Raw genomic sequence first — 26,400 nt, 5'->3', positions numbered from 1 at the left:
TCACAATCTTTAACGAAGATAACAACGAATCTGTCAAGCATCAACACAAAATTGCAGAGTGAGCTATGGCCGTATAGTACTGACTCCTCTGCCGCTGTAAAATCTAGAATTAGGAAATTTTCCCAAGACGCATGCTTACATCTTTGAAGGTAATAACTTGCTGTGGCTATAAAAAGTTGCCAAAGTAACAAGAATTTACAAATAGATTGCAAATACCTCAGCAACAACCTAACGCATTTTCTATTTCAAGTGACGTTTATGCCACACGCATTGCTGGCGTCGCTCTTAGAGGCGCAAGGACGCAATGTTGCGTTTCCAACATGTAGCGACGGTGTTACTGTGCTTGAGTATATGGCAGAGCCGTGCCACATCAAGATCAACAACAACAATAGGGATACGTGATCATCACTCCGCTTTTGTCAGCACAGACGATGACTCAGAAACGATCGCAGCCTCAGCTGCACTGGATACCACGCATGGTGGCGAAATAATGGGTGCCACATCGTTAGCCGCAGCCGCCGGAGCAGCAGTAGCTATGGCCAGTGAGAAAGTTGCAACTGCTGGTAGCAATAACGTCAACTCGGAGGTGCACACCCCCTTGACTGTTAATAGCGACATTGATGTCATTGTTGACAGTGGTACCGGTGATGTAAACGATTACGACGTCGGTGGCGGTACCGCTGGCTCGCCAACTCTGACACAAAGTCACAGAAGCAACGAAATATTCAGTAGCAGCGCCAACTTACTGATCGAACTTACAGCCAATATTATCAATCTTACACGGCAACATAACGGCGATATCTTTCGGACGATGGGTGAGAATTCATTTTCACTTTTAGCTCTAATTCCTTCATCAATACGCTTATTACTTACTTCTCTTGTAATATTTTGAAACTTTGTTACGTGAACATACTAAGGTGCAAGCATACCTACATACATATATGCATACATATGTATGTATTTATGTATGTGATATCATTCCAGAAGAAGGCTGGAAAGGCACGAAATTATATATAATGGAACCTCGTAAATATTTACATGAAAGTTATTAACACTAGCCAATCCAAATTAATATCTTAAATGGAGGCTCACAAGACAAATCTAAAAATTACTTACCAAAACATTCTACGACCATATACTGGGAGAGAAGTGACAGTGGCACGACGGTCGAAGCGCCGAATGCAATAAAATGCTTAGCATTTACAAGAAAAATCGCTATAGACTTTGTTGTTGTTGTTGTTGTGTGTCTCTTAATAGATGTATTTAAATTCCGTTACACTCACACAAAGGCAGCAACAGCCCCAAAAGCTTCAAATGCCACGCCGTACTATAAAAAAAACTTAGTCTGCGATAATAAACCTTCTTACTGAGCAGTTTTTCTTGTTTTCCTCGTGACATTGCGAGTTGTTCACCCACTTGATAGTTGTTTGTTAGCTTCTCTGTTGCTGGACCACTCGCCCATAGCCCACTTCGTATGTTCGGAGAGTTGGCATATACATCACATATTTATACATATGTACATACATACATACACTATTTGTAACTAAATGACATTTTGTTAACACTTCGTTGTTGGTTCAACAGTAATGTTGTATTCTTAACGAACGGTTCCGTTATCATTTTCCTCTTTCCATGATTTTTCAACAAAGGCGTACACACTTGCAATGCGGACACTTGCGTTGGCTTATCGAGCGGTACGGCAGGCGTTGATGTCTTATCTGTAACTGGTGAAAAAGGTGGTGAGTTCAATACACTTTGTCTACGAAATTTTTCTCATAAAGTTATCAACTATTCTAAAAATTGTGTGAAGTCGAAAATGAAGATATACTTGTACGCTTTAGATTTAAACATGTACGAGGCAGCAGGACGTTGATACATGAAACGATAATAAGTTCTAAGTTCACAATTTCCAAAAGCATTATTTAAAGTATTTGACGGGATAGCTCAAATTTGTGAAAGAATTCCTAAGATGAAACATAAAGGAAAGGAATTGGAATTTAAAATCGTTGTTTATAGTAGATCTTAATTAATTTACATTTATCAATAAATTACTAATTCAAAGGGCCCAACAAGCAATTTATCAGAAAGCATGATGATTACAGAAAATGAAATAAAATAAAATGTGCTCTGTTGCCCCTGAGCCTTGAGTCTTTAGTAGTATATGCCATATTTATATTAGTAATTTTTTATAAAATTTATTTACTTTTGATATTTTCTTGATAAATAGGCAACAGTGGCGCTACAATTCATTCTGCGCCGGCTGGAGTCGATCACTTCGTTAGAAGACCCAAATTTCTAAAATCTAATGATCGTGCTGTTGCAAACGCGCCTACTGAGAGTTGCCAGTGTCGCTGCTTACCTTATTTGAGCACATATCGCGAGGATTTGGGCATTTGCGTCGATGATGTTCACGGTAAGTTTACAAATTTCCAACACTCTATAAATTTCCTCGAATGTAAGTTTTTGACTATCAAGTAAAAAAAAAAAACAGAATTTTAAATTAGGACAATGTGAAATGCGACGAGTACGACAAAAAGCATATGCGCTCATGGTTATTTATAAACCAAACTGCAAGCATTTGATAGTTTTATGCCAGGAGCAGAGCAAACTAAGATCACCGAAAATTTCACTAAGTTGAATGCAATTTTTACAGTCGAATGATGCAACTGGCACCGAACATAAACAGCTAAACTATCCGCTTAATGCAGCAATGCAAACCAAGAATATTGTGGTGAGTTAAAGAATTTTCGGCTCAGGCAAAGGAACTATCGATCACAACACTTAATTAGCTAGCCGCTAAGTTGTTGCTTTCGCCGGTGGCAGTGCCTGTACTACTACGATATGTATAATACTTAGGAATATGTATGTGTACACTTTCACTTTAAAATTTTTCGGAAGAGGTGATAAATAAATTCGCCAAAATACAAAACACATTATAATAATTAACATATTACATGGGGTATGGGTCACCTTGGACAAGATCTGGGGCATGAAACATAGTTCATGCAGAATCAATGTTTGTCCAGCAACTTTCAGTGACGCTGATAACATAAAGCCAAACAACAATGATTAATTGTGCGAGCAAATGCCATTACCCAAAGTCATTAGAATATACGAAAGTGGAAGAACTTTTTGGAAGACCTCGATTTGATACCTCTGCGAGACAGCCTCAGTATTAGTGGACTATGAATGCCAATTGAAATTGCTTTACCTACTCTTTCTGCTGACTACTAGCATGTCTGGCTCTTCTTTTATCCACAGTAGCAGTCGCTGCAACTTATTGGCATAACACAAGTAATTTATAAGCGCAAGAAAACTGTGCACTTTTTGCAGATATCTAATTGTTCACTGACCTGAAGTTCATGCTGGAAATTAAAAGGTGCCAAGGAAAAGAATATTTTACAACCCACAACTCAGTAGTTTACTGCACGAAACGCGTTTTATGGCGTAGAAAAGCACTTCGACTACCTAAATAAATACATATCAGCTTAGACCATGATTCTAAAAGTAAACGGGCGCTGGGCAATTGAAAATTTTAGTTAAATTGGACTATCAATCACGAAGTTGCAAGTAGACCAAAAGCAGCAGCTTTAGCCTGGTGATCGCTCTAGCCTGGTTTGTAGGTCGAAAATCGCATCACTGACAATGGAGTTAAAAACAAACTTTCAAGACAGCAGGCCTTGCTGGATGCAGTGAAAATGGTATAATTTTGTTGTTGCGCAAAGTGTATATATTCTACTGTTGTGTTTATTGTAGAGTTTGGTTGTCTTTCGATACGTAATACACCGCATGCCGGGACGCCGTAAACGGCAGCGTTTATGCAAATAACTGTTACCGAACATGCGGTGATGAAATTACCAATAGCGCTGCCACCAAAAACGCTTATACATACGTTACTGCGCAGTGTGATTTAGACATGCAAACAGGTTAAAAAAGCAAGCAAATCATAAACGGAAGTAAAATATATGTGAAAGGAAGAGGCGATTCTACTTTTTGACAAAATACGAGAAACTGTAATTGTAACACCTGCATACTTACTTGGATATACATATGTAAATGTAGACGATCAGTAAATCTTTTTTCCTCATTATACCCTGAACAGGGTATAAAAAGTTTGCCACGAAGTTTGTAACACTCTGAAGTAAACGTCGGAGACCCTTTAAGTATATATTCTTGTACATATATAAATGATCAGTGTGACGATCTGAGTCAATTTAACATGAGAAACAAGATATCAGCAACTAATAGTAAAAAATCCATATTACTCATAAAACCACTTTGGAAAAATATATGATGAACAGTGTATGGCCTTCTGATGCCGAACATTTGTCAGAAGCGCAACATAACTCTGCGACATAATTTTCACAGACAACAACAACTGATTAGGGCCAATATGTCGTGGAGTATGCACTGAGGGCCCCCGCAATTTAAATGGATTGAGGGGCAACGGTGACACCAACAATTTTCACTTTGATCCTTTGTGGTGTCATGTCACCGAATACTAATTGCCACATCGATGTTAGAAGAGGAAGACTGAACAATATGTGCAGAAAATCGGTGCAGGAACGACAACAACGATAATAAATCCATTCAGACGAGGGAAATGTGGCTCTTTAATCACTGTTATTGAGAATTTATGTCAGCGGTTGTTACTTCTTAAAGTTGCAACAGCGCATTGCTTGCCTAATTTGTTGCCATATAATTTGCTAATGTTCATACCTAACCTGTAAATCAGTTGAAGCCAAATAGAAACTTAAACACCTCCAAGTTAAGCCAGACGAGCTCAACAGCTAATGTGTTATTTTTTGCAATTGCAAGGCGTTGTTGTTGTTTTTGTTACCGGTGCTTTGTTATCTGAGCTGCATCGCTTTCTTTTTATAAGCGATTCACCGAGCCAAATGTACAACAGCATGGGACAACAGTATATGAAAACGCCTTTTTTACAAGATATCTGATGATATCTGATGACGCCTTTCGGGTTTCCTGACCACTAAGCTCTAACTAATCACTAATTCAAAACTATAAACATTCTAGTATAATTCAGCAATTCAGCCTTCGAAAGACAACCACAATCCAAATGGAGCTCATAGGCGTATGCAATTAGAAAAACCAAAGATTAATGTTCAATATAATTGTAAATACCACGGATAGTATCTTTATCCTAAACGCAATCTTATTTCAATTTAGAACTATTTTGGATCGATACTTACATATAGTACTACGTAGAAAAATTGTTTCACGTTAGTATCGCACTCAAATGGAATTGTTGTTTTTTTCTTGCCAGCAGTAATATCTTGTAATCGCCATAATTCTTGGCTTACAACTTTTAGGCGATTTTTAATTAATAAAATGTTAGTCAATGCTGCCGTTAGTCCGACACATCTAAGCATCACGTGTACATTTCTATTGCAAGCACACACAACGGCAACGCATTGCAACGGTTCATTTGCACAAACTTAGCAAGTCCATAGCAAGCATGTGCTCGAATAAATGGAAGCAGCGGATATCTTTTAGCAGCTATGTTTGCATTTCAGTGTATGATCAACATTCTAAATGGTCGCAGCGTCCAATTAGAGATGGTAATTTTCTCATTGTGCTTCAGTTGCAATGCCGTGTATGTGCGTATGTACATATGTATGTATGTATGCATACATATATGTATGCGGTCGTATTAGAAGTAAAACAGTTTGACTAATTAAAACTTACATTTACGGTTTAAAAATGCCAATTTGTGGTTTGCTGGCGATGCTGTTCCTCTTAAGATTTTCACTGATCTGCAGTCAATGCAAAGGCTTGTGAGGCTTGCTAACGGATACAACTGTAATTGTTTCACAATAAGTGTAACGTTAGAAAAATTGTCATTACCAAATCCATCAATAAGCTTAATATTTCTTCATAGTTTTGTCAGTACTTTATACTACTGCTACTAACGGACACAAACAAAGCAAGTAAGGAGGGCTAAGTCCGGGTGCAACTGAACATTTTACACTATTGACCTTTCCAAGAATCAAATTCAGCGAAATACCTTAAGGGGCAAACCGTCAACCAGAAGATAGAAATCCAAGCAATTATACATGTACAGATACATATATTTATAAAGCTGAACTTCCCTAACTCAAGTCACCATAATCCACAAAAAACTTCGACAAAATGTTTGTTAAGAAAATCGAAAATCATTTTACATACATACATATGTATGATATGTATGTATGTATGTGGTATCTGAGAGTTGGGTATAATATCGATCCGATTTTACCAATTTTTGTCAATACTACATACTATTAACATGCGACACACTAGTAAAATGTTCTCTAAGGTTCATTAAGGTACCATCACCAATCTTATGGAGTAAAGTCACCCTTATATTATATTATAGGTTTTAATATGTGGGCTGGGTCATATTTTCACCCAAATTTATCCATTTTAGGCACAAATACACACTGTTATCAGTAAAACAATCTCTCTCATTTTCATGGAGATATCTCACAAGTTGGCCGATATATGCGATATAAAATCACTTGGAAGTTCGAAAATCGGTGTGACACATAGGCATACCATTGTTAGGAAAATTTTATCCCTGAATTATACTTGTATATCTCACTCAATTACCGATATTTCCGGTAAAAAGTCAACTACAGGTACTGGGGTCCAAATATTCCAAATAGGACTTGAACAGTTTTTGTTGGACTTAAAAATGTTTGATCATAAGGTGGAATTCTCTAAAGGCATTACTCGTGCAAAGTGAAGGTGCATCAAATGAAATTTAAAATAATTTTATGCAGTTTGTATTTACAGTTCGCTTTCGACCATTTTTATACCGTTAAATAAAAATATTAGAAGAATGTTAAGTCCAAAATTTTGTTCAAATCGGTAGGGTGGGTCTCGAGATATGTGAGCCATGCAATGCTTATCGTCCAATTTTTACACTGGCTCTGGCATGTCATCTCGGGGGTAAAATTTAATATCTCGGACTTCAACTTTCCTCGCCATCTTGATTGTTTGGTTTTTCAAGTCTTTCTATCCAATGAGTAATACCTTGAAGCATACATGTATTCATGTTCCCTCAAATGCTCATAAATATTATCTAAAACGCTTTGAAACTGTCAAAATAAAGAATGAAGCAATTTGAGCAAATCACTTTTCTTCAAAAATTGGTAAATTTTGTAAACTAGCATCTATATAATCGGAAAAGCTTTTGGAAAGCTCGTAGCACCTTACTTCTTCTTGCCGTAATTTCACATAACAGCTACATTTCTTTTCAATAATTTTGCGTTTTCCAACAAGCCATAAAATATGCATATTCGCGCAAATTAAAAAATGTCATCAATCGGCCACGAGTTTGTTTGCCTATCAATTAGGATCACTTTCGAAGCGGGACCACATCAACCCCATGGTGCGAATGGGTGGCTTGCGAAAATAGCTGTGAACGCATACGGAAACTGTACAAGTTGTTGTTGTTTGGTCTGTTACATTTCCAACTGCTGTTCATGCTGCAGCAGCCTTGGGATACTCAACAGCAGCACAAGCAACGGTGATATTATCTCATCTTTTCAACAGGCAACAACATCACCATTACAATTTAAAGACAACGTGTGGCAACTGACACGCAAGTAATCGCCATTTGATATGCATTTCCAACCTGTGGTTGTAAAAAGCAATTTGCCATTGTTGCTTGTTGCTTGTTGTTGCCACTTCAAATCAGCAAGTGAATATTCCTACTTTTCATTTCTTCACATTGTTTTTGCTGTAATTGCAGTTTTTGCCCACTTTTATTGGCGTCATCTTCCACAGCTTCTTCTCGCTACTTTTTACCTTTACACCTGCCCATTTATTTTTCTCATCTAATTACTATAGAAATAGTATAGCAACAAAAACCGTAAGACGACGCTGCATGTTGTTGTCATAATTCGCCACAACAATGCCATCAGTTTCGCAGTCGCCACCAGTTCACAGTTAGCGCCGATTCACGTGCTTTCCATAAATTGCTAACGCAAGCAAAGCAACAAATACGAAGCAAAAGACTGAAAGCGTTTGATAAATAAAAGTGAAGTTTTTGCTTTTTGAAAAATATGCGGTAACTACAAAAACAACAATGTGGCTTTTACATTACAACAAGCCGACAATGATATTGTAAAGAGCTCATAAAAACTTGGAGTGAATATACATTACATATGTATGTACATACATATATATCTATGTTTATATATATACATACTTATGTATGTACATACATACATATATGCATTAATACAAATAGTATTTACAATTCAGCATTTCCCTTTATTAACAAACACGTTTCGCCGGCAGATGAAATATGACGGAAAAAGTTGAGAGCTTTAAAAAAATTGGAAATGCGAAAAATTATAATGTTTTTAAACTTCATTTATTTTTGATAATGTTCAGAATCATCTTAAGAAAGACGTGAATAGGAGGTTGTTTAATTTAGGAGCACATAGCACCATCTGAGATAAATCTAAGCAACATTTTACATATGAATGTATGTACATACATACATACATACTTATATCAACTACATATGTATATTAACTTTCGATTTCATCGTTCTATTCGCTGGGTCTGCTGCTGTTGTTTCAATGGATTCAGTGCTCAAAAAGAACAAAAAGAAAAAAGATACGAATATGCGGGTGTGCGCTACTATCTTGGTTATTAGTCAAACTGCTCTTTCGCTCGATACATACACAGATACATATGTGTGTATGCATCTACAACCAGTATGTTCACTAAGAAGTCGCTTCGCTTGTAGTTTTCCTACTAGGCGGCAAACGAAGTAGCTTTCACTGTTGTTTGTCATGCTTGAAAACGAAATAAGCAAAGTAATGCGTTGAGGGAAACAAAAAGAAACAATTAACGCCACAGATCATCAAATGAAGAAGAAATTAATCACATTTGCAAGTGCTAAATGCACTAAGGCATATGCAACAACAACATCTTTAACATACATTACCCCTTCGCTTAATTAATTTCGATTTATAAGTATGTACATACATATGTATGTTGGTATGTCCAAATTGATTAGCCTGAATGAAATACAACAAATCGATAAAGTAAATAGTTAAAATCGCGAATGATATATGTATTTTATGTACAAGTATATACTTATGTATGTATATACACAGCTATGGACAGATATTTAGCGCACTTTCTTAATGTGGAATATGATATTTAATAATGTTATATTTAAAGAAAGTAGAATCGTTATAATGTAAAAAAAAAACTATTTATTACCTCACTAAAAGCTAAAGTAGTCCAAAATTTCTTAGTTTTCTATAATAAAAATACAATGTTTTGTTCAGTTTACATTATGAAGTCAAAATTGGCTTGGACAAGTATTTAGCGCACTTTAAAAGATCAGTAAGGAAAAATAAATATTATTAACACGTGGCGTGAAATTTCTCTGATATTATATCTAAATTGGTTAATACTTAGTGGAATAACCGTTATTCGTTATCACCGCTTCACATCTGCGTTATAAGCTCTCTATTAACCTTTGGCATCTGTCCAAAGGAATAGAGTTCCACGCTTCCTGTACTCCTGCCCAAAGCTCGTCGCAATTTTTAAATTTTCTTTGCCCAACTTTTTCTTTGATATCATTCCACAAGTTCTCGATCGGGTTTAGATCAGGACTTTTCGCTGTCCAATTGAGAAGTGGAATTTTTTCTTGCGCAAGCCAGTTTTTTACCACATTTGCTGTATGCTTAGGATCGTTGTCGTGCATAAAGATCCAGTTTACAGGCATAATATCATAGGAATATGGCTCTATTGTATTCCTCAGTATATTAAGGTATGCAAATTTATCCATATTCCCTTCTATCTTTACTAGGGTCCAACTCCACGCCATGAAAACGACCCCCATACTTTTAAATTTCCTCCCGCATGCTTTACGATCTTTTTGGTGTACCTTGGATTGACTTCTTGGTTTTTTCACGATGTACAAATGTTTTAGCATTAGAACCAATCCGGTTTATTTTAGTTTCGTCCGTAAAAAGTATCCTTTTCCAATTTAAATCTCTTGATCTAAGGCTATGAGCGAATGACAAACGCGCTTTAATATTTTTTTAGACAATAGCGGTTGTTTTCTGCTCACACATCCATATAAATTATTTTCATTTAAACGTCTTCGTACTAGTCTACTTGACACGTTTAAGTCCAATTCTGCATTGACTTCGACCATAATCGCGCGTGAGGATTTGAAAGGATCAGCTTTACACTTTCTAAAAATTATTTTATCGTCGCGGGGGTTGTTTTGCGAGAGGGAACAAAGTTTGTAAGGACTTTGTTTTGTTTTAACAAATTTGGATCACTCTTAACATTTTTGATGGCATTATACACAATTTTTCTTGAACATTTTACTATTTGAGCAATTTTTCCTTGATTTGTACCGTTTTTGTAAAGGTCCCAAGTAATTTTTCTTTTTTCAATCGAACAGTATTTCCCTCTAGCCATTTTATTAAAATTTGTAATATTACTAAAACCATTGAATACAAGTTCACAGCTGAGATTAATTCTTTGTTGGACCAAACACAACTAATGACCGGAAACTATAAGTGCGCTAAATCATTGTCCAACGAATTTATGACGAAATTTGACAAAAATAAATTAACGGAATCTGAGGGGAAATTATACGGTTATTCATGAAAATATCGCTCTCTTAAAAGTAACGGTAATATTTCTAATTATGAATGCAAGTGCGCTAAATCTCTGTCCATAGCTGTATGTATCTACATATGTACATATGTAAGTAACGATTCGTACGTTTCTTTTTACCATTTACAGAATGCACTCTTTCGCCGTTTGTAAGCGGTTCGGCGTCCGAGAAAATCCCGTTTGTATTTCTACCATTGCGCGGCCAAATCATTTACCCCAGCAGAGAAATCAGTTTTCCAAGTAAGTTTACGCTCTGTCACATATCTACATACATACATGCAAACGCGCACACAGGTTCCTACCCGAGGCGACCTGTGGATATTTGTGGATGATAGTATTCGTGTGTTTTTTTCTCACTTACACCTATTTTTGTTATTATGTGCATATGTATAAGTAATGGCATTTACGTTGATATTTGTCATTATTGCGTGTTTAAATCTTAAAGCAAAACAAATGTTATACGATAAGAAATCTCCTACAGCTTGGTATGGGCTTACTCTTACATACGAATGTGTTTGACGGCTTTCTTTAGCAATGACAGCGTATGCGCTTTTGCCATTTATTTATGAAAATATTTAACAAAATTGCAGATATTCGTACACCCGTGTGCGCAGTCACTGGAGCCCAATATCTCACCACCAACGGCTGGTCAGATCTGCGGAACCCCATCGATACGGACTACCCATTCCGTATGTTCCGCGACGAAGGGCGTACTTTCTTGCAGGTGAGTCCCAATTCTACAATTTAGCAATTCTGCGGATGAGCTGCATGTACGAAAAGACTTCAGCAAAGATTTATCAGGGAAGCAATGTTGCAGGAAAACGCAAAAGATTGTGTGACAATTAAATCGTACATGCTTATAAAAGAGATGACACACAAAGCAAGAAAACCATTAAAGTGTTAATAACTAGCGCGTGCAACTGCGTTGTTGCACTTGCAGCACACATGCTCAGATACCATGCTTGGTGAAAAAAAAGAAATTTTTTTAAAATAGTTAAATGATCATGCGTTAACTTTAAAAGCTTTAACTGGTAATAGCTTCACTTAAAAACCTATCAACTGAAGCATGCGATAGTAAAAGGTAAATTTAAAGAAGAAAGATAGCCGGCATACCTAAGTACATATATAAAAACGTTGAGCGGCGCGTTGACGTCGACGCGGCATTCCCAAATAAAGCGACAACTTTTCGTCAAATTCTTACTTAAATTCAAAAATTAGTACGAAAGAAATAAAATGTAAACGAATTAATTTACTAATAAAAAAAATATCGAAAATTACTTTTTAACGCGCTATCAAAATCGAATTTTTCAACCCTCAGCGTTGCCGCCGCGTTTATTTAGGTATGAACCATAAAAAATCTATGGGCATGAGTAACTTTTGAACGGCATTAAATGTACAGACTAGAATAATATTATAGATAGAATAATGGGTATATGTACATATCACCTACCAATTTATCTTTACTTAGATTTTGTCCATGTCCCCGTTTAGACCCAACCAAAAGTCATAAAGATATTCAAATTAGTAAGCTTTCACTTAAACCAAATTTAACATTTAAAAAGAAAACAAGCCCTTCAACTTTAAATATATACCTTAGAATAAAATACCTATATTCTGAATATTTAAGCATTGAAATTAATCGAACTGATCAGTTGTCGTTATTACTAAGTTCGAATATGGCGGTATTTACCTTTCACTATTAAAAATGAATTAAATGTGCTTAACTTTTTCAGTGGCTGGGTGAACCGGATTTGCGCCACAAAATGCAAGGTAGACTCATTGTGGTGCATTTAGTCTGTCGCGACATGACGATTTCTTTGAATTCCACCAGCAAAGGTACACACACACATATTTTATACATATACAATAAAAACAAAAATTCAAAACTGATAATCTAATAGAATTTGAAATAATTTCTTAGAACACATGTTGCCACCAAAGAATGTCTACTCACCTTGTGTTGCCTTTCGCGTCAACGGCACACCAGTTAAATACACTCACAGTAAGTATATTCATCGCTAGCATTATAAAATCAATCACTTTTGATATTATTTAAATTAAATCACAACATTTTTTCAATTTTGCCCACCGATTCACAGATGTCTCAGAGGTCCTCTTCCAGTCGGAAAATACGTCAACACTGGCCTCCACCTCGGATGGCATGTCCACCAAAGAGTATGTGGTAATTGCCGTTTGCAGTCTGTTGCTTGGTCTTATTTATGTAGCCTCCGTATTTCTGTACCTGCACATGAAGAAACGAAAGGGTCGTCACCAATCGCCGCACACACGCAACTCTCTCGATGACATGAACAATGAAATAAATTATCCTAAAAATGACCAAGTGACATTCGGCACGCCTTTCAATCGCAGTGGCAGCATTTACTCAGCCACCAGCATGGGCACATCAAATGAGCCACGTTCACGCACAAGCATTGGAAGTTTAAAAGAAGAAATGGGCATCGTCAAAAGTAATCCTTTATTGCAACACTTTCCCCAATTGAGCGAACATAATTCGGGCTTTGCTAGCGACATATCGAATTCGAATTCCGAATGCGAAATGGATGGTACCTTGCAAGAAAAACTCAAACAGGTATTTTACATGCTTTGTGCTTTTCCGCCTTATTATATATGCTTGAGGATATTGAAGCGTTTGCGTGACTTGACAGATGCAGACATCGGCACTGGTACATCCGCAGTTGGGAGGTATGGGAAAGTTGCACAACAGCTCACCGAACGGTTCGCCGAAGAACGCGAAAGATCAGTCGACTGCTGAGACAGCACACGAGCCGCTATTATCATCGTCGCCCACACAAGAGACGGAATGCCTGCCGGTAGAGAATGTTTCGATTGTTGAGGACATGATGACTGAGGAGAAATTGGAACACTTGAGGCAAATGATGAACGGTAGTGTGCGTAAAAAGCTTTACTTTAATCCCGCCTACTTTGAACCACATTTATTGGCGGTAAGTGTGAAGGAAAAGTTAAAGATTGCCTAATAACTAACTCACATATTTCATTCTTAATTAACTACTTATGCATCTTCAGCAACCTCCACCCGCTGCCATTGAATTCTTACACAAAATACGTGAGGTAATTGCAATAGCGAAATATAAAATGGCTACAAAAAGATACCAACCTTCGCTTATTATGATACCTGAAGAGGGGACACAACGCTCTGATACAGCCTCTCTGTATGGTTCAAACCGCCAACAGTCGCCGTCCGAGTGCCAAGGCTGTGCGAATAATCGTTGCAGCGGCCACGTGAAAAATTGCGGCGACAAGCGAAATAGCATCGAAAAGTGGTTGCAGACGGTGACTAGCAATGAGGGTGACGGTAACAGTGAAAACACTCAGACACAACCCTCCAGCAGAGCCAATGAACAGTCACAGGCAAATAAAGCTCAACCATTAGAACAGCTACTAAGCGAAAACGTTAAGCGCAAGTCGCTAAGCAATTCTTCGCCATCGCTCTCAAGTCTCTCACAAAGTTGCAGCGGTCAACGTGGCACATTAGGTAAGGAGGTCACGTCTCCCAAGCAGCGCCCTCCGCCACCTCCCACAACCACTGGTGGCGCAAATAGAACTGACAATATTAAACGCCATACAGTAAACTCAAAACCAACTGCACAAGAGTCTCCTGTAACTCCTGTAAGTGACATAGATATCATTAAAGGCACGTCGTCGGTTTCCTACCAGCTTTATTGCTCCAGTGTTTCTACAGATAACTCTGTCAATACACCCGTTAATAATAATTACAGTAAGGCATTTTCTGCGCTCTCTGCTGCAGCCAGTATATATGGTTTCGCTGAAACTGGCAGCGAGATTTACAATAATCCCAAATTTTCACTCCATGACTCTCCATGCTCATCACAACGTGGACAAAACTTCGCTTCTCATCGTTCAAAGTCCAATGCAGTACGCAAAAAGAGCGATGTTTTTGATATCTACGATCCATCTTCCGCCAGCAATTCACATTGCACCACCGGGCGCCAGCAATATGATGGTATGCGCAATTCACTCAATCGTGAGTATATTGCTGCTTTTAATGCCAGTACCGGTTTCCATTTGGATATACCAACTCCGGACTATGATAGTACAATTGAAAAGAAAATCAAAGACATTTATAACAATACACAGAGCAGCGTACCATCGGTACCAACGCCTGACTACAGTACCCTGAGTCGCAAATCGCTCAAACAATTTCAACCCGATTCGCCGATTTATAGACGCAAATCACCACAATATCTAATTGTGGATTACGAAACCGATAGTCTAGAGCGATTGGAGGCCACTAAGCGAAAAAGCTCTCAGTCGTCCTCGTCTCCCTCATCCGATGTGAGCTCTCAGCTCAGCCCTAGTCTAAGTACAGCATTACCGCTTGAGGAAGAGTTAGAGATTAGTCACACAGTCTACGACAAATCAAAGGGGTTTCGTCCAGAGGCTGGACTGAAGAAAAAAACTTTAAACAAGTCAGACAACGATAGCAGTAAACAGAAAGAAATAGCAGCACGTATTAAATATGATACACCGTTTCGAGGCAGTATGACCATTGAAGTAGAACATGAACCTCAATCAGATATCGAACGCTCTACAGATAGTGATCAATTTGAGCCTGATACATTAGATCGCAAGCCGAAGAAGCAAAGCTTCTGTGATGTGAACGCTTGGCCGGGACAGGCTTTAAAAAAGATTCAGAATGGAGATCAGCTAAATAATTATACCTCGCTGCCTGTGATGGGCTTGCACGAAACGCATAATGACATGCATGGACATCCATCACCATTAATGTTGCGTTCAAGTAGTTCATTTCGAAGTCACAGCAGCCATGGCAGTGGGTGTTTTCCGGCATACGAAAGCCACGTTTCGCCACGTACAAGAGAATTAGTCAACGAGCTGAATGGTGAACGAAGGCCCAACATCAATAGTTTACGAGAGATTTATCAATCGCCATTGGTACGACAAAATAGTCAGTCAAGCTGTAAGTGTGGAGGTCAATATGCTAGCGCACAAGAGCTCGATTTAAGTAATGAGCAAGGGCGTTTACTTACGCTCGAGGCTAAACAAAAGCGGCGTCAACAAATCGTTGAATCACCTGTCTCACCACCACCACCCACAAACATAGAGATCTCAAATGCAGCACCTAATAAAACAACCATTAAAATTAGTACACCGAAAGTTCGACGCGTCGCAGAAGCTGCAGTAATTAGCCCTAATGTACATTCTCCAAAGACGACGCCGCCCCCACCTCCTAAGAACTTTTCGGTTTCGTCAAAGAGTTTCTACGAACTAACAAAAAACGTAAAAGCTCCGCTTACACCAATGCCTACCGCAAGCCGAACGCCCTCACCTACTCCCAGCAGCACATTGAACAGCACAACTACCAGCAAAGCGTCATCTTCATCACTGGGTGAAAAGAAACGCATCAGTCGTTCACCGCTACCATTGCCTCCACCACCTCCACCCAGTTCCACATCCACCACATTAACAAGTCAGCGAAGTCACGCCTCTACACAGCACTCGCATCACGACCATCATTACCAGAACCCCAATCCCCTCAATCGCCAACACTTTGTTCATCACTCCACCACCAGTACAAATGCTACAACAACAGCCACTGAAGAGGAAACAACGAGCAATCATAGCGAATCCACCGAGATCACGGGTGTATCGGATAACCTACCCAACTCAGAATTTGATGGTTCATGCAACAACACTCTGTCCAGTGTTGCACATGATGAGCAAACAGATAAACTGGGCCCAACTGATTCACAAGAATATTTGAACAGTCGCGTTAGTTTCCACAATGACAAGCATTTAGATTCACCACCAGCAAAAACAAAATCTAAACACATTGAAGATGACTATGGAACAATGTTCAATACGGAAATCAATGGTTTGCGGGGTGACTATAGCCTTACGAAGTACATGAACCGTCGAAAGACTGTAGATCCCGCTGAAGAAGACCCGATTTGTCATAAAGATATCGAAACGCAGCTTGAAACGAACAATAATATTAATAATGCGAAAATTTGCGAGTTAGACAACAGCAAATTAGACCTGCTCTCGATCGGTTCACGTTCGAATCGTAGCAGCAGTCGACTGTCCGATCGCACCAAGGAACTATATAGGAACGCTGGAGTACCAGTCGGCATAGCATATCCACAACGAAGCACAGCTTCAAATAGTAATAGTGCCAACTCAACGCCACCACCAACTGCACAACCACCAATAAGCACAATACAAACAGTTTATCATTGTGAAATCGAGCCTGTGCAGTTGACACATGGAATGCAAATTGCAATGGGTCTCAAAGATCGCGCCAAAAAAGCCAAGGATCTCAAGAATGCATGGAAGAAATTCGTTAGCATGGCTGCTTCTAAATTTAGTCCAACACATAGTCCAGCACCTCCTTATGATAAAAAGCCGCTTGGTTTTCTGGAGGTGCTCGACCGTGACGAAGGCATCTCCTCGCTTATTGACGAACATCCACGCGTATCTTCCCCAAAAAGTAGTTACTCTGCACCTGCCTCTCATAACTATTATGGACAGCGGTTCGGATCACGTCTACAAGAACTGGACAGCGGTTACATGAGCGCCGATTCGGGTGAAGTACACAAACGTAGCTTCTACGATCGTTACAACTTTAAAAAGATGTCCGGTCGTGATCGCATTATACGCATAGATACAATTGAAGATAATTCGGATGGCGACAGTACTTTAACCGATCGTCACAACGGTATGACGGCATCAATGCGACGTGGCAGCATATTAGATAGCAATCGGTTTGAAGATTTTGAGCACATGAGTGAACCACCGGAGGGGGAGGTGGCAGTAATGAGATGTAATGTCACAGCCGCGCAAGATTCTCCGGAGGCAGACTCAAGCGATGCCGAGTCTGATAAAACACTGACTCATTCGAGTGGCGCTCACTTAGACATAACGCATATAGATGCTTTAAATGTATACTCCTCTGAGGAGGAAGAGCAGCGAAGAGACAGAAAAAGTCCATCATATGGCTCCTCGGAGACAGATGGTGACACAAATGCAGAAGATATGTGGGAATCGGGTGCGGAAAGCATTGAAACTCATTCTGTACTGTACAAAAATGTGAGAAATAGCTGAACACTTCTTACGTTACCTTAGGCTTAAGGGACTATTCTAATCTGAATGTCTAAATTTGAAGCAATTGATAAATGCAATTGACGGTAAATCCATTTTTTATTAAAAAAAATTAAATTATGTGTCTTTGTCATTATGTTTTCTACCCATGATATCATTTCAAAAATTTCCAGTAATGGGAGAATAGCTTTTCTAAAAAACAAAAAATCATAAAGTGGAAAAATGGTCTACACGAAAAAAAATATTTAAACAATATTCATGCTAAATCTCAAGGAAATTGATGATTGGAACTTGTGATATCGTGACGACCGCATCAAAAGAAGTAGTTTCGATAAAAACGTGTTTAAAATATCGGTGTTCGCTTCAACCAGACTAGATAATCCCCTAAAACTATGTGCAGAACACAATGTACAAGAATTAAGCAACAGATGAAAGTCTAATTTCAAGTTTTCTTGTTCTTACTTCGTTTTTTAGCAAAAAGCTTGTGCAATAATTAAAAAAACCAAGTGCAATAACAAAGGTCATATCCCTCAGGAGGGTTAGACATCAGACTGTAAGTTCTAAGTTAGTTCGTTGAGAGAAATTGTTGGTAGTGTGTGTGTACTTGTTGTAGAATTTAAACGAACAATGTGATATTTTCCGTTGTCTTTGGCCGGAAACGTGCAATCAATCTGTAGCCACTAAGTGCAATAAAAAAGATGTATCAATAATAATTTCTTATTAACAGAGAGTACTGATATAAATGTATTTAAAAGTAGGCATTTATTGAAATAATTAAAATTAGAATTAATTAAAATGAATAGATAATGTAGTTTATACAAACAATGCAGGCGCAGCTATGAATTCCAAATAGTCCAGTAATATGAGCGGATATTGGCTACTATATACATAGAGATACTTATAGTAGTTATACCATTAACAACTCACTATTTAATGATGAAATTTTAATTTTTAGTGCATTTGGTTTTCTCTTATTAATAACATAGAGTAATGTATAAGTTAGCACATACGGCTTTGATATTATGAACTTTGAACAAATTTCAATTAATATTATTTTAAAGTACTAAAATAAATAAATTTTAAAATAAATTCATTAAAAACCAATTATAAATAAAATGTTTATTTTAATAATTTACTTATATTACTTTTTAGAAAATTATAGAATAAGATTATATATACAAAAAACGGCATGTTTTGGCAAAGTTTTTTTGTGATGTCACAGTTGAAACCTCTTTATTAAAACCAATGGAACTAGGTAAAACCACCTCGGCGTACCTCCGTACAGTCGAACCCTTAACCGTAAAATAAAAAAGTTTTCCATACACACTTCATTTCGATCGGTCAATTTTCTTGGCAGCTACATGTAGTCCGATATCGACTGTTCCGACAAATAAGCACCTTCTTGGTCAGTAATATCTCAAAAACTGAGGGACTAACTCAAATATATACAGACGGACGAACAGGCAGAGGGACATTGCTAAATCGAACCAGCTCGTTACGCTGATCATTTATTTACATATGCATTTTAGAGGGTCTCTGACGTTTCCTACCGGATGTTACAAGCATGGTGGAAAACTTATTATACCCTGGTCAGAGTATAAAAAGCACTTCTAGATTAAAATTACTTTACATCAGTTCTTAAGCATGGCTATGCTTTTAGAGTTTATGATCCAAGATAAAACAACCACTTGCAGAGAACGTCTATCAGAGAACGTCTATCATAATAGACGTTCTCTGCTCTTACTTTGCTCATGGATAACAGCCTCCGTTTGAAAAAAAAGTGTAAACTTTGGAAGATTGTGACATTGACTACAAGAAAGCTTTCAGTTTTAGCTAATACACCAACCCAGTGTGGCGGAAGTTATGTACATTTCGCATGTCAGTTGGACACAAGAAATATTATTTTAGTCGAGGCTGAATTAAAATTCATTAGTCTACAATGATTAAATAATAGATATCAGTTCTGATTCATTGGTTACTTCCAAATAAATATACATATGTATATTTATAAAAGGAATAAAATAGCAGCTTCATCTTTTCTATACCTTCGCCCACTAGCGCTTAGAAATTCACAAACCGCTAACGTTTACGTGACTCATTGCGCATTCAATATGAACGAAGCGCAGAGTCGCGCCAATCTACATATAAGCTTTATAGCTGCTTGCGAGCTGCAAAGCAGCGACCAGCTTTCCAAAGCAACTGTAAAGAGAAATATTTTGAAACAACCGTAAATGCAGGTAAAAACATTAACAAAATATAGCTGATTATATTTTGAGAGCGTTAAGCTGAACCTCTGAGCGCTACCTCTAAGTAAGTCCCATATAAAGCAAACTTATGTGGGAAGTAGTATCCAGTATATGACAGTTTAGAGTCTTCAATGGTATTTTGCATTTCTATGAAAACATAAGCGTTTTTACTGTGAATCATTAAGTGTAACTTAAATATTTTATAAAATTAAAAACTTAATGGTAATAGTGCTAAACAGAAAACACAAGAAAAACGTAAAATTCGGTTGCGTATTTCAATGAAGACGCTATATGAGGTCAAGGCCGTATCTTGGTAAAAAATTGTGGAAAATTTGATTCTTTTGGAAGTCCTTTTTTCGGGTATGTGTACGAGTATTTGCCCAATACCGACAAATTACAAATTGAACTTATAAACAAATCTGACGACGAAAGCAAGTCATTATCGTGGAGACCCTACTAACGTTTCATTGCAATAGTTAAATTTGTACTCTCATCTGTATATATTCGAACAGAGATACACTGCACGCTCGTCATAAGCGAAAGATAAAGCAAAATGTAAATATATCATATAATAATCATAGCAAATGCATTGCATCGTAAAACGGTACGACAGCGCCAAAACTTCCGTCACCAATCGAATCCAACGACTCGCGATCAACATCTGTGGCGCGAAGCATTTAGTTGATATTCTGAGTTTGTGCATTGCGGATCGGTAGTAGAAAAGCGTTCGCTGACGCGGTTAAACGAAGTGATCGCTGTTTTACGATTGTGTTGTAGTAGTTGTGATTGAAGCTAAGCTTAATTGAAGAACTTAAAAACGCGAGAGAGTTGTATAAAAAAGAAAGCACACAGCGCTATGCCTCTATAAAGAGCAAAGACTCGGCAAAGCCTTTCGGTTAAATTGAATTGAATGTACAATCATTGTTGCAAAGTTGCAACCACAAGGAAAAAAAAAACAAAAAAAGAACAGTTATAAGTAAACTGACATAACTAGCACGACATCAAGTTACTTAAAAAGTTAGTAGATGAATAGAAAAATTAAGTAAATTATACAGATATATTTGTAAATGAAAATTAATATTTGAAATAATGTTGCATTTATAAAATAAATACAGTAAATGCGGTATTGGAGATTTATATACTTAAACATATTTATAAGTATAAGTAACCTTCCGAGCTGATTCATCACTGGACTGACGATCCAGCAGCAACTCTTTGAGTCAACAGCTTTATTGTTGTTGCATTAATATTGCTGGACTGACAACTGCAGCAAACTGCAAATACCTGTTTTGCAAAAATGCTATATAGTTGTATTACAACAACAATCATAACATTACAAAGCAATTTTAAAAGCGTCATTTGCGGTGCTGCCAATAAACCAAAGCAACAAAGCATGCAGGCATCATTAATCAGCGCAACACTTGAAAGAAAGTTTTAATATTTTGAAGTAGCAATTCACTGGCTGTGGTTTCATAAATATGTACGTTTTCTTAAATTCTTCGAACTTTTATTGCAAATTTAATGACGAAAATCGAACTCCCGCCCATTAAGACGTTACCTGACCCGACCCAGTAACATTCGGTATGGATGTGAAAGTAGAGGGGTTTTAACCGATACCACAGAAGATCTATTGGGCTTTGCGTCTTATTCGGTCACGCTACCTTTGGTAAAGAATTTATTCCCACTATGCCCCATAGAAAATATTGTCGATTTTCATTTCTGAAACGTACATATGTATATTTATTATTGTTGTTCAGTTTTTACAAACTCAAATTTGACCTATGTATGTATGTATGTATACGAGTATGTAAAACACGGTTGCGCTATGCACTTTATTCAGATGATGTCACATATGTATAGAAAAGTAAGCGTATTTGTAAATATGTAAATAAGTGGCTACGAGGCCCACTTTTGTTTTCAATTCTATGAAATTTATTTCAACAGAAAAAACACCGATGTACATGCATATAAACCGTACTCAAACACATACATATGTATATGCATATACTCATACAAATGCGCGTATTTATCCAATATGGAGTGGCAATCGCCTGTGGGCGTGCAGCACTGAACAGGTTGAAACAGTGCTGAATATAAACACAAATGGATAAAAATTAGGAATGTACTCATGTGGACCGCCAACTCCCAGATATACATACATACATATGTATGTATGTACATTAGTCTCGTCATTCACGAGACGCTTATCCGCATAGAATTGTGTATTGACATATTCCATATTTCAGGAATGCATTGGTCAGACGGTCGAACTTTGTGACTTCTAACGAAACATGCATATGGCTTTGTTGTAAATATGTAAAAAAACTTAGGGTTAGGTTAATTGGCTACCGAGCTGAGTTTTGCAGCTGATCAGCCCAGACAAACACTTGTACACACCCCCCCTGTCTGCCACATCAGCCAAAGTGCGTATCTTCTTGTATATTTAATTAAAGTTTAACGCCTTGTAGCTGTACCGACATGAACTTTTCCTCTTTTTCTACAAATTTAATTAAGTTCTTTCTGCGTACTTTGTTTTGAGAATAAACAAAAACGAAAGAAAAATCTAAAGTAATCCAGTGGCGTTTTCATAGAGCTTAACAAACAAGTGTGTATAGTATACATACATATTTGTAAACAACACAAGTAATGGGTTTCGCTGAATTTTCAAATTTTTCGATATAACATGTACAAATCAAGCGCTGTACACAAATGTTGCTGCCACATATCGCCAGCCGAAACAAAGTTAATAAATTTTCAACGATCGAACTTTCAAGCTATATAAACAATGAAGAATATAAATTTAATGCCAATACTTGCGCCTTGATATTCTTAAATGTGGGTGTACTTACATACGTATACTCTTACCTACATATGTATGTACATATATATACCGCACATATGTATGTATACAGAATACAATATTGCGGATGAAGAAAGCAATTGACCAAGTGGAAGTATTCACACCTGCTTATATAAAACAGAGATTCCGTTGTTGGGAAAAATGTTTCAAAAGACCTACTGCCTGACTTACATAAATGTGTAAGGAATTGAAAGCGAGACGTCCAAGAAGATTGTGTGCGCATCAGCTAATTATTTTCTATTAATCCAAGATTATCATCCATGAGCAAATGAGCAAACCGTGCTCTATTTTTATGCGCCTGTTTGTCCAAATTGACTTTGACAATTGTCTGCCTTCATACATACATACATACCTTGTCTATAATAATATAATTTTGTGCTATGCTTTATGTTATATATGTACATATGTATGCATGGTAACGGGACTAATAAATTATTATGAATTAAAGCTTTTCGAATCGCAGTGATTATAAGCAACTGCCACTACAATTATCCTTTAAATGTTTGCTTTCTTTTAAATTTGCACTTTAGCTGTGTATAAACAGATTTTACTGCTGTGCTTCGTACACTGTTATACATGGTATGTCTGCTCTTGTGTTTGCTTTTGCATTTTTATGTTACCAAACTGCTCCACAATTTTGTATTGTATATCGTTTGCTTGCTTGATATTTGAAATTTGGCCGTTGTGCGAAAAAGCTCAGTCAGCACTCACTCGTTTGCCGTCTTAAGCTTTCAATCAGTTATGTGGTGTACATATGTATGTATGTATATACAAATCACACACATATACATGAGTTGTACCCGCTAGCGGATTGGATGGACGTTGCGCTATATAAATATACATTAATGTTAGTAAAAAACAAAATGGCTACCATTTAATCCGTTTTTGTAAACCGCAGGAAATCATGACGCAACAGAAATGAATCTAATACCCCGAAATACTAAATAAAAATAAAATAAAAAACAGTGGAGGTGTGAAAAGACTGTATAGGAAGTAAATATTGTCCGAGTGTGTACATATGTCTACAAGTATATGTATGTACTCATATCCACAATCGTACTTAATTAATACACACTTTTCATACATATTACCTGTGTTCGTATTGGCAATGATGGCAATAATTCGTTCACAAATAGTCTAGATATAAAAATGTAGATACATAGATACATTCGCAAATATGGGAGGAGCCTCTAGGCGATTAGGTATGTGAGTTGCCTACGGAATTATTAATTATAAAACACTCAATAAATAAAGTGGAATGTGTATAATAACGCTGCATAACACACGGCTAGGTATGGCAAATATTTCGATTTGGAGTGCAACTTCGAAAACCCAGAGAAAATACCTTTTTACTTAGTGTGAACAGTCTCTCAAAAACGACTACTCCTATACTTTAGGCTGGTAAATTTTGATTCAACGGATTTCGGCTATATTACAAAGATATTTTTAATTATAAATATGGATAAACACATACTCATTGCATATAGCATTATTGCTCACGGAAACGAAGTACATAAGCTATTTGGTACTTATACCCGCTATATAAGTATGTATATAAGACAACACACTTACACACGTGCATGTGTGTTCAGCTACTGAATGAAACCTATTCAGCGTTTTAACACCAACATTTTTTTGACCAAACAAGAATAATTAAAAGGCAAACAAGGCATGAGATGAGCATACCAAAAGTAGCGAAAATCAACAACCAGAATCAACAGTTCAGAGAGAACAGCCACAAGCCGAACTGTGGAGTATGCAAATATTAAATATTCATTAAATTTTCTGTACATAGTCTTTTGTTTTATTCTGGTCATTTTCAATGTTAAAATAAAAAAAATAAAACAAAAAGTCTACGTATGAAATTCCTTAAGTACAACAACAAAACATACTTAACTTTAGCTGTGGGTGAGGCTATAACGATGGGAATAGAAAAATGAAATAATAATTTCAACTTAAATAATTCGTGGTCATTTTATGAGATGGGAAGCACAAACGTAAAATGTTTATACATATACACATCGTACATACATACATAAACGGGTCAAACAATTAAATCGACAGTGCGACAAGCAGCTCACCAACGTGCTTGGGCTTTCATTTGCATTTTCCCACACTACTGTCAAAAAGTCGCTTCATGATTTGGTGTTACGCTACGTTTTTTATTCAACTTGGAATAGACTGCCAAGCGGGTAGGGCTTGCCTATGGTGAATCACGTCTTGGACATAAAATTTGTCAAAAAATTAAAAGTTAGAATTTATTATCAGCGAATAAAAATAATCTCTCAATTTTTAAAAACGCTTTGTTTTATTGCACTGGCACTTTGTTAGTACATACATACTTACATATAGTTAAGTAGGTCTATATTTTCACATACCTATCTCCAGGTCGAACGGGTAATTTGTGATTTTATATTCGTCTCGATCTTTTCTGGAAAATTTCGGGAATTAACGGGTCTCTGGTAAAGAAATACTGCTAAAGCAAAGGAGAACACATTTCAATGTCTGAAAGTAATGAATAAAAGATAAAATAATGGATATTCTTCCTGGCCTGTTGAGATAATGCAGTTCTTCTCATCGAAGGCTTCTTAGTATAAGAATTAGAGGAAAAAAGTAAGGAAGAGCAAAGTTCGGGTGGGACCGACCATTTTATACTCTTGCAACTTGCCTGAGATTCATTAAGGTACCTCACATACCACTCACAGTGTTTGTTATATGTTTGTTATATGGGGGCTTGGTCAAGATTTCGAACAATTTTATCTATTTTAGGCACAAAGATACAATGGAATATTCTTATTCTTATTACATTCTCTTAATCTCATTGAGGAAACCCACATATTGGCCGATATTTGCGGTATAGTCATACGAAAGTTCGAAATTCTTTGTTTTAGGTATATGGGGGCTCAGGGAAGTATTGATCCGACTCAGACATACCATTGTGAGGAAAGGATTCTCTCTGAATTTCAATTGTAAGAATATCCTGTACATTGGCCGATATTTTAAGTCAAAGGTCAACTATAGAAACTGAGGTCCACTTATTCGGAACCTAGGGGTTTGAACACCATAAGGTGGCATACTCTAAAGGCATTATTCGTGCAAAGTTTTATCCCGTTATATTAATTGATTCTTGATTTATTCACTCGTAAGGAAAAAATCAAATGGAATTTAAAATTGTGTTGTATGTATTCGCTCACTTTTTCTAAATTTTTGGCCCACAGGTGCATCTTACTACAGCAATCCCCTGTGCCAAATTAAAGCTCTATATCGTATTTTAGTGCTTTGTTATGGCACTTTATTGATTTTCGGTTAATGGCAGTAATTTTGGTTGTGTAGCGTGGCAGTGGTCAGATTACGTTTATCTACGAACTCGAAATTTTTTTAGCCAACAAACGCGAATCATCAGTTATCTTAATTTTTACTCAAGTTACAGTTTGCACGGACGGACGGACCGTCACCCCGAAAGTCAGCTCTTATCCTGATCATTTATATATGTGACCTGGTCTACGGAAA

At 37.1% G+C, this 26,400-nt stretch overlaps 2 protein-coding genes across 5 annotated transcripts in view; both read left to right on the top strand.

Annotated features, from left to right (window-relative positions):
• The first annotated feature begins 258 nt into the window (after window positions 1–258).
• On the top strand, window positions 259–18,791 carry LOC120781245. Its single transcript, XM_040113386.1, is given in 11 exon segments — window positions 259–308; window positions 310–815; window positions 1,650–1,739; window positions 2,228–2,413; window positions 10,795–10,905; window positions 11,256–11,389; window positions 12,399–12,501; window positions 12,587–12,667; window positions 12,765–13,255; window positions 13,332–13,628; window positions 13,711–18,791. Coding segments are annotated over 11 exon segments (6,126 nt in total). The 3' UTR covers window positions 17,788–18,791.
• Window positions 18,792–20,250: 1,459 nt separating this feature from the next.
• The window catches only part of LOC120781218 (transient receptor potential cation channel protein painless), a 24,483-nt gene continuing 18,333 nt past the window's right edge, over window positions 20,251–26,400 (top strand). For 3 of the 4 annotated variants that reach the window (XM_040113341.1, XM_040113345.1, XM_040113342.1), the window contains exon 1: window positions 20,726–21,047. The gene's annotated coding sequence lies outside the window, so the exon portion shown is untranslated. Of the gene's footprint in view, window positions 20,391–20,725; window positions 21,048–26,400 lie in introns of those variants that run through there. The other variant, XM_040113347.1, reaches the window with a different exon arrangement.

This window comes from Bactrocera tryoni, unplaced genomic scaffold (assembly GCF_016617805.1).
Source record: "Bactrocera tryoni isolate S06 unplaced genomic scaffold, CSIRO_BtryS06_freeze2 scaffold_517, whole genome shotgun sequence".
Taxonomy (NCBI): domain Eukaryota; kingdom Metazoa; phylum Arthropoda; class Insecta; order Diptera; family Tephritidae; genus Bactrocera; species Bactrocera tryoni.
This window is presented reverse-complemented; position numbering and strand designations above follow the sequence as displayed.